The following is a 9,890-nucleotide window of genomic DNA, read 5'->3' as shown; positions in this document are numbered from 1 at the left end:
AGTCAATAACTCATATAAATACGTTACTAGAGATTGGTCTAACAATTTTGTCTATGCACTAAAATTGTAAGTAAAAAATTTGGATATATACAACAAAATAATTAAATATTCGCACACGTATTTCTTATGCAATTGAATAAATATGATACTAGTAATATTTAGTTAAATCTATTTCACACTTCAAAAGTCTAATCTCATAAATAACATAACATAAATTAGGCAGTCGATATAAATCACTTTTAGTGATCATTTTTTGTCGTTTCCTCTGACTTGCTTGGGTCTTTCAAATAAACAGCTACTTCGTTTTGAGATGGAGAACTGGACGTGGGTGGTGGTACGGGGTGCACAAATTCTTCACTTTGTACCACTGATCCGATACTCGGGCGCACTTCGTGCTTGGATTGCGGTTGTTCAATCGCTTGCAGAATGGATTGCAAAAGGCCTTCTGATAACAATTGTTCGTGTGGAACGCTGCCATGTTCACCTGATGGACCACTCAGGCCATCGGCGGATTGAATTTGTAGAGTGTACGATCCAAGATTACCTTGTACTGGCACTATAAATCCATGTTGCGAGTTTTGGGCACCAGTTATTAAAGAACCTTGAGAAGAATACATAGAATTTTGCGAACTGCTTGTTAATGCTGCAGATCGGGGTTGTTGCTCGCCTTCAAGTGGACTTGCTGCAGATTCCACTTGTTTGCTTTCTGATTGCTCATTTTCTGATTTTACCACTTTTACTACTTGTTTTTCTGAATGAGCAATTTGCTGTTCTGGTGGTGCTAAATCTTCAGCCAATGCTTGTGTGGCAGCACGAAGATGAGATTCCAAGTCAGTTTGACCAATAGCAGGTGTTCCGTATGAAGTTTGCAAAGGTTGATGAGGGCAATTAGAAATTGAGTGTTGCTGTAACGGAAGTGCTTGTGGACCGCCGACCGGTGGTGGTAAGTAAATGCTGCTACTATGTTTCTCGTAATTATTTATTCCAAAGTTGTCCAAATGTTGCACGCTTTTACCGATAGAATCTATTAGACCTGGTGGCACTGGTTCTCCAAATACAAGTGGCCGGCGAGGTTGTGTTCCTTGTGGACCCCATCCTAGCTGTCCACTTGGAGTGCCATATTGTAATGCTAATCCAGAATGTTGATGATCCTGATAATTTTGATGATGGTGGTGGCTTTGATGATGTTGATGATGTTGATGATGCTGATGATGCTGACCTTGACTTGGCGATGGAGGATATAATCCTTCAGGAGAGAACGAATCTACTGGAGGCGCACCATAAGTATCTTTACCCGATCCTAAGTCATTGGATGCAAATTCTTCATTTTTGAATGTTGTAATACTTGCTTGATTATGTTCTTCTCCACTAATAGGTGCAGGAGGTGGGGTATACACAGGTCCCTGAATTGGCACATTATCAGTGATGTGAGCTTCGAATATGGCATTAGATTGGGTTAATGTTTGATGTTGAGATCCTGTCAATAAAGATAAATCGATTCCATTCAAATGATCGCTTCCATGTGATTCAGCACCATTAAAGGCTAAGCCATTATTTCCATGTGATGATATTGTAGTATCTCCACTTAAAGCAATACCCGCAGCTTGTGCAAATTGGTTAGATCCGTGTGATGAGGAATATCCATTTGCATATCCCGTTAAGCCGCCGCCTTCTTGATGAAGAGCTTGGCCTTCTCCATGACCCGTGAATTGTACTGGTCCATGTACTGGTAACCCGTATTGTAATTCTAAACCGGAGTGACCCCCTTGACTTATCTGGCCTTCGTGAGATTCATGAGAACTATGAGACGAATGACTTGAGGATACCGATACTCCTGGTATCGGACGCCAACCATCGTACTTAATCTCTGGAGGTGTGGGGGGAGCAGGAATTCCAGGATGTGGCGGGCCAATTGGTGCTGTGAGATGTGGTGGTCCATAGTGTGCTGTGGGCGGGGGTCCATAATTTCCGCTAGGTGCGGATGGTGGTGGCCCATAATTGTTGCTTGGCGGCGGACCATAATTAGCACTCGGCGGTGGTCCGTAACTTACACTTGGAGGACCGTAATTGGTACTTGGTGGTGGGCCATAATTACCACTTGGCGGTGGCGGGGGTGGACCATAACTACCACTTTGTTGATGGAATCCAAAATTGACTTGTGAAGGAGGTCCGTAGATCGCGCTTGGTTTTGGTATTGGAGGTCCATATGCAAAATTTATTTGACCATGAGGTTTTACAGGTGGGCCATGGAGACCCAAAGGTTTTCCGGGCGGTCCATAAGTGAATACTGGATGATTGAACTTTGGTCTGAGCGGTCTTCCGTATTTAGGCGGTGGTCCATAATGACCTTTTGGTGGTCCAAAGTGTAACTTTTGTGGAAATTTGTATGAATATTTATGAGGTGGTCCGTAATGGGCTTTCGGCGGTCCGCTAAAATGTGGAGGGCCATAATTTTGTTTTGGCAGTCCATAAGCAGGGCTTGGATGTGCTGAGGGTACTCCATAAGTTGGAGATGGCACTGAAGGAGGAGGACCGTATACAGGCGCGGGAGGACCCGATGGAACTCCATATACTGGTGAAGGTATATTTTCGGGAGAACCATATACTTGTGTAGGAATATTTTCTGGAACACCATATACTTGAGCAGGAACATTTTCAGGAGGACCGTATACAGTTGCAGGATTTCCTTCTTGTTGCACTGCGAATAAAGGTGCCGGATCCTCTGATGGCAAACCGTAGCCTGATGACGGAGCTAAGAAAACTGGCGCTGGACCTGGTGGTGGTGGTACATCTGGCGGTGGTGCAGGGTATTGAGCTTGATCGGGTGCACCATAGACTGGCGCAGGAAGTCCTAGGTCTGGTTTTAAGGGAGGTCCGTATGTATCAGCAATAGCTAATGAATCATCTAATGGAGCTTCACGTCTTGTTGTGTTTTTTGAGTCAACACTATTGACAACCGCAAATGCAGGGCTCGACAGCAGAGCACATAACAGTGCTATCTGTAAAAGCAAAAAATGAAATTTATAATATGGTTACATGATTTATTTAAACATTTTTTCGAATTATTTTTTATGTCATTGGATTACATACAGAATAAATTCATTTCAATTTCTTTTATTCAGAACTCATAATTATGAGTATGAACATTTTCAATCTCTCAGTTTATTAATTAATACTTATGTCTAATTAAATATGATTCTATGGTAACATCGTGTTTAAATAAGCACATGATATTTTATCTGTCGACATTGACACTAAAACTTCGTGTAGTTCAGTGACCGACCTAAGATCGGTAGCGCTAATGAAAAGAAAGTTCTTAAAGTAAACAAGCGTTTTCGTCGTTTAGCATATTTTATGGAGAAGACCTTAAGTACATCCTTAATGCTATCACAATCTTATCACGAAACATTTCACATTTAGTTTGTTCTAAGTAGGTATCAAGAAATCGAAATGAAAACTGCAAATACAAATGAGTTGAAGTAAATAATATTTCAATATTAGTATGAAAGGATTGCAAGTATTTTTTATTTGTGTTCTTCATCTGAAATATTTTTTATTATTGTATTAACACATTGATCTGTTCAAAAGAAGTTTTTTCTTCTTCATATTCATTTTTTTCGATATTATTAATCCATTAATTAGCATAAAATTAATATCGTTTGCAATTAATCTGCGAGCGTAAAATCGAGCGCAGTAAAAGTACTTTTTTGTGCAAGTTAATGTTTTGCACTCGTGTATAAAATAAATCGTACGTTCCCTCTGCATAAAAAATTACTTTGCGGTCTGACCTTCTACATGTAGCCTGAGGTGCCGAAATTTAACACGCGAAAGCTCATTTCTTTCATTCTTTCTTCACTGACGAAATACATCCGCGACACATAAGATTTAATAGATTCATTAACAATGAACTGGCTTTTAGAGGTCATTCGAATTTATCAACATCGCAAAATTTACTGAAGATTATTGATATTAAAACTTGTTCTCTGTAGCAGAATCGATCTATGAGTTGTCTATCTTATTAAATTAATTTTGCGCAGAATTAGTTATTAAAATTGTTCAGAATAAAAATCGTAATTCCTTCAGATATTATGCATAAATTATTAATAGTAAAATTTGTGGTCTAATATATATTTTATTTTTTTGTTTAAGTTAAATTAATTTTTTACAAAATAAGTTATTAAAATTGCAAAAGGACTCTTGAACTTTTGGACTCCTGATCATTTTGATACATCTTTAAAAAATAATGTGATAAATAATGTGATTAATACATTATATGTATAATATATGCACGTGTATTATAGCATATTTATGTTAGAAATTCTAGAATTTTATACTGATCATATTTTGATAGGTCTAAAAATATTCCATTCCTATTTTTAATGCACAAATTCTGCAAATTCGGCTATCTGTAACAGGGGTAACTAATAAAAGACGTTTTACAATAGGATCTTGAACGATTAAAAAAAAAATGTCTCGATTGAGCATTAAACCGTGTATTAATTATTATTATATAGTTTGCGTTGATTTATGAAATTACTTAAAAACAAGTCAATTTTCTTAAAAATAAATAAAGAATAAATTATCAGCGGTATTTTGTCGTTTTTACTTTACTTAGTAGAGGTTACAACTAGCCCCAACCACGAGGTTAGTTGTAACACCGCACTTTTTTCAGAAAATGATCAATTGTAAGATAATGAACAGCAGTTGTGAAATTATTTTTACTATTTTGTAGAATATAATCAGTGGATCTTAAGATTTATTAATTAAAAAAACTGTTAAGCCCCTAGCTTTTCTACGAGATAAATTCAAATTATCATTTTGCTGTTGATATTTCAACAATGTTTTTTATCACATTGCAGATTCCGTAGTGATATTTAAGCGTTCTTAAAATACTTACAAAACTCACATTACCAAGCACAACTGTTCGTGTAAATTTTATTGAGTGATTTCAAGAGCATGTAGTTGTATTTACTTCCGTTAAATTTAATTGATTTTATCGATATAAAATATATCCATAAATCAAGCGCCGCATGGCAGTTTTTAACAAAGACATCAGCCAATATGAAATTTTTGTGTGAATTTTGCTGATCAATCGGAAGTATAACTTTATAATTAAATTTTGTAAATGAGTCTCTTTAATCGAGTAAACGAGCCATTAACTTTTGTTATTAATAGCTTATACAAAGTAAGATTTTTAACATATTGTAATATATACATCAAGGCCCTAGAACTTTGGTCAAAAAACATCAATACTTCGGTACCTTCTGAAAAGCGTCGTACTTAAAGAGAATATTCACTATAACAACTCATAGAATTGTTAAGTTCTGATGTCTGGTAAAAATATAAAAAAATCTATTATTTTTCCGAACGAACAAGAAGATAAAATTCAATTATCTCGAATTCATACGCCACAGTAACTTTTTTCAAAAACATTTTGATATGTACCAAATCAGAATCTTCATGAGTTAACGATGTCATCTGGGTTTCTAAATTTAAATTTCAAATGCAAATTATGAACCGCATGTTTTAAAAACTGACACTGTGGTTTATAGTAAATCCAAAGAATTTATGTCATTATCGAAAATAATTCTTAATCTGATTCATCATTTTAATTAGTTGAAATTTTATTACCGAGAATATCGTCTCCTCTAACGCCGTCGATCATCATTAATTTCTCTGACTGGTAATAATTCGAAAGTGCAATCAAGCGTTTATAAAGCAGTTATTTGAAAATGTTCTTTGATGATGATTAAACAGAATTATTCCTTTTGTTTTTATTCAGCACGTGACTTAAATAATTAGCGATTTAATTAGCAGTTTGTAGAACCGAAATTGAAATAATTCATTACTCTTAATATATCAGAGTATTATATTGTTTTTTTACAGGGTACAAGACAAAACCTTGTATCAAGTACATAAACATCATGCACAATAGTAAACTAATCACATATGTAAAAATAAAATAAATGCGTTTTTGATTGTATTATATTGTGCACATAATTTCTAGTATATTTTTTTTTAAATTTTTTCCAAATATATTTAATTATCTTATAATAAGAACCGAGTTTCACTGTCAGTACATCACTATAAATACATCAGGTGAAATTCCGGTGTGACATATAATTAGATGTCCGATGATGAAAAATGTAATTTAGTTCAGCAAGTTCTTAACTAGTATTAAAAAAATGTTTGGTGTTGGACCATTAACTAAATATTATCTCTACTACGTGCATTTAAAAGTCTCTATATACAACTGTAAAATAATTATTATTAATCTTTAATAATTCTGAGTTACCTAGACTTTTAGAATGTTACATATTAACCGTGTGCGGTCTCATTTAGATCTCGCTGTTGTCATTTTTACAACAGAAGAAAGTGTACGAAAGTTAATCTTTTATATCTTAATACCTGTTGATCTTATTTTATTACTCTGAAAATGATCACTATATTGCCGCAAAGGCCAAAGCCATTGACTATATGACTTTTTTTTAATAAATGAAAGTATATAATATAAAAAAGCAAAAGTGGGTTTCTAAACTTCTTTATTTCATTGGAACATAATGCAAATATATTTTTAAAGAATGGAATATTACAAAATATAGAAATAATCAAGATAAGCTTTCAAATATTTATTACAATTCTACTTTTGTTGCTCAAATTTCATACTGAATGTGCCTATATTAATTTTACCCCAACCGTCTTTTATGAAGTATAAAATTTGCTAACTGGAGGAACTACAACAAATAAATTTATGAACCGTATGTATTTCATGAATCCGGTCAAATAACAACATTTTTAGTTCAACTTTTGTCTACAAAAAACAATTACTCGTATGTATAAGTTTCTGCCTTACCTACCAAGTTTTATTCTTATTACTGAAGATTAATTATCATCGTGTTTTGTGATATAAAACTTATAAATAAAATGACAACCTTGGGAAAAACAGATTATGATAGGAGTGTATCTAATGTATTTGTATTAACACTTGGGTGAGATTCGAAATTGTTAATAATTACTAGAAAATACATATCTTCGTGTGAGAAATGTGGGAACGGTGAAGGCACATTGCTATGTTTATTTATTGAATATTCAATTTGACAACAATATGTGATAAATTCAATAAGAAACCTGCATTTATATTATGCTCCTTTCAATTTATAATTGTAATGAATAAGTAAAAATTATACTCCGTTTATAAAGGTTATAAAGAGTTTATCATCTAAATTCTAAAGAATGTCTATATCTCATTTAAAACTTCTTAATAATTTTAATAAATATTTAACTTGAAAAATACGGGTTATTTTCTAAAATAAAATATAACCAAAGCTATGTTAATGAAGTTGACTTTTCATCTTATAGTTATTTGATGGATTTTTTTAATTCATTTATCAGTAAGAATCTAAGAATAGATGTAATTTCTATAGATTATGAACTCTTTATGGTTGGCGATATTTTTCTTCATAATCAATAGGGCTCCTTCGTGGAGCTATGTAATTTCAATTAAGAGTCTCGGACCGGTATCAAACCTAATGTCGAGCAGTATTGACATAGGTTTTCGCTTGAAAATATAGATAGTGATGTTTCCAATTAAAAATAGACCTTACTAGAATTACTGTAATAATCCAATTAAAAAGGTAACATTGGTGTTGCCTTCTAAAAGCTTTTAGTATTGAAAATCAAAATATTATTTCACACAAGGACCATTATTGGAATACTTTTTCATATCTTAGTAACAATCTTAGTAATAAGCAGTGCTCAATACGGCTTATAGAACATCTAATAATACTGATTGCTGTAAAATAACAATCAATTTTAAAAACAACAAATATAAATATACTGATTATATATATGGCATCCCAGTGAATAAGTGGTAGAACCATTTTCACTATTTTTTAAAGCGTGGATCAAAAGTTTGAATACTGTAAAATCGTGTGTTTGAAATTGGTGAAATTTTATTTCAAATATTTTATATTTATTTATTTCATATTTTTAGTTGTTCGATAGTTATCTCTAATATTAGAGAAAAATTTGACACAGCCACTACACTCTTGGCCGAAGTTCGAGTTGACCGGGATGACTTTATTACAGCAACAGGATATTTGTATATTCGTATCGAAAGTGTCTATGTATTGTGAGATTCAATTAATAACTTCAAATTTACAATAAATTACCAAGCAAGACGTAAATTTTCAAATGGGATCATTTATTTCTAAACCAACTCAATATGTCACCATTTAATCAGCAAATCAGTCTGATGGCGTTTGCGTGAAAGTTTACAAAGGAATGCATTCAACAAGTGCATATAGGTATATAGGGACATATATACATGCAATTAACATTTGGACTTAGTCACGCCAAAGTGTGTAGTGTACATTACTACGATACGTGCCTTGCATCTTATCACTTTTATCACCACGAGAACGCAATTTACAGCAACGCTCTATTGTGCACTGGCGCATATTCAAATCAGATATAATCTAATATATACCATTCGCGGTTTTCATCTAGTTTTAGATGAACTTGAGACGGGTTCGGACCTTGATGCAAAAAGATTTTAATCTGATTCATAACAATGCATCGTAGCCCAGACGATCCACTTAAAAAAACTGTCTGAGTCATATAAAATGAAAAAAATATTTTTTTTCTTGAAATTATTTAAAAATATTAGTTATCGTAGTTGTAGAATTGCATTGCGATATAGTTCAACCGAATAAAATTTTGTATTGGACTTTTAAGTTTCTAAGGTGACCATACGTCCCGGATTGGCTTGAACAGTTCTGAACTTCTACGAAGCTTAACGGATTTTTCTAGAAACAACATTTGTTGCGGATTCTGCTCTTTGTCCGAGTTTGTTCCGCCTTTTTAAAATATCTTATTCTCATTTTCATTTTTTTTCTTATTTTTCTTATTTTCATTATATTTCAACAAAAATTTGTTTTATAAAATTTGAATAAAGTAAATGTGCCTATCAAAATACGCTACGAAATACACTAAAGCGATATTGGGGGCGTCCATTAATCACGTGAGCGAGTTGTTAAGGATTTTTAAACCCCCCCTCCTCCTTGGTGATACGTGGTGATATTCAAAATTACTCCCCCTCCCCAACCAAACACCACGTGTATTTTTAGTTGCGTGAAAAAAAACTAAAATTTTTGAGTTTTTTTCTGAAAATGTTTGATTTTTTTCTAAAAAAAAATCAACTAAAAAATAAATACACGTGATATCTTACCATACCCTCCCTCTCCCATGTGATATTTTGTGATTTTTTGTCAAACCCCCCCTCTCCTTAAAAACCTCACGTGATTGGACGCACCCTTATTAAGTTGATTAGGAAGTAAATTTTGAAGAATTTTATACAGGAATTAAAAAAATGTAAATCGTTGTTTTCTGATTATTTTTCAAAAAATATTTATTTTGTAAAGAAAACTCTTTTTTATTATACTCAAATTACTTGCCATGTATAATTTTTTTTAAATTATTTTACAACAGCCCCCATACCTGCAAATTTGCTTTCTGGATTTAAAATAAAAATGGTCATGTTAATATTACCAATAACTAAATCTTCAAATCATTGGACATTATGATCTTTATTCCGTTCGATAGAATATTGGATCATTCATATCATATTTTATTGTTACTATATGACTCTTAAATAATTAGGCATCATATTGAATATAATAAAAAAATTATGTTATTTATATATTTTGATATGTATTCTGATCATTAATGAAAACATGGCGTAAACCACTTACTGATGAAGACTAAACCCGTAAAGTTTCAAAGTTTTGTCAAGAGAAGTAAGGTACTAGTATTCAAAAATAATGAAAATAATAATAAAAAAATATATATATATATATATATATATATATATATATATCCAAATTTATTGA

At 32.8% G+C, this 9,890-nt stretch overlaps 1 protein-coding gene across 1 annotated transcript; it reads right to left on the bottom strand.

The window, feature by feature from the left end:
* Positions 1-239: 239 nt before the first annotated feature.
* LOC113374998 (trithorax group protein osa-like) lies at positions 240-9,538 on the bottom strand. The gene is made up of 3 exons (XM_026614951.1): positions 9,485-9,538; positions 8,927-8,965; positions 240-2,999 (listed from the first exon to the last, which is right to left on the bottom strand). Exons 1-3 carry the CDS (start codon positions 9,536-9,538, stop codon positions 240-242), a joined length of 2,853 nt encoding a protein of 950 aa, XP_026470736.1.
* Positions 9,539-9,890: the final 352 nt, after the last annotated feature.

Source organism: Ctenocephalides felis, unplaced genomic scaffold (genome assembly GCF_003426905.1).
Source record: "Ctenocephalides felis isolate EL2017-DRISC unplaced genomic scaffold, ASM342690v1 CF-g0.4_SCAFFOLD_01886, whole genome shotgun sequence".
In the NCBI taxonomy this organism is placed as follows: Eukaryota; Metazoa; Arthropoda; class Insecta; order Siphonaptera; family Pulicidae; genus Ctenocephalides; species Ctenocephalides felis.
The sequence above is the reverse complement of the archived record's forward strand: the minus strand, read 5'-3'. Positions and strand labels throughout refer to the sequence as shown.

Bases quoted from the DNA above. Each gene is read 5' to 3' on its own strand.
- LOC113374998 (XM_026614951.1), bottom strand. From the start codon at position 9,538: ATGACCATTTTTATTTTAAATCCAGAAAGCAAATTTGCAGGTATGGGG. The intron at 8,966-9,484 runs GTAAAATAATTT...GTATTTTGATAG, and splicing joins TTGCAGGTATGGGGGCTGTT to GCACATTTACTTTATTCAAA. The intron at 3,000-8,926 runs GTTGAAATATAA...TTGCTTTTACAG, and splicing joins ATTTTATAAAACAAATTTTT to ATAGCACTGTTATGTGCTCT.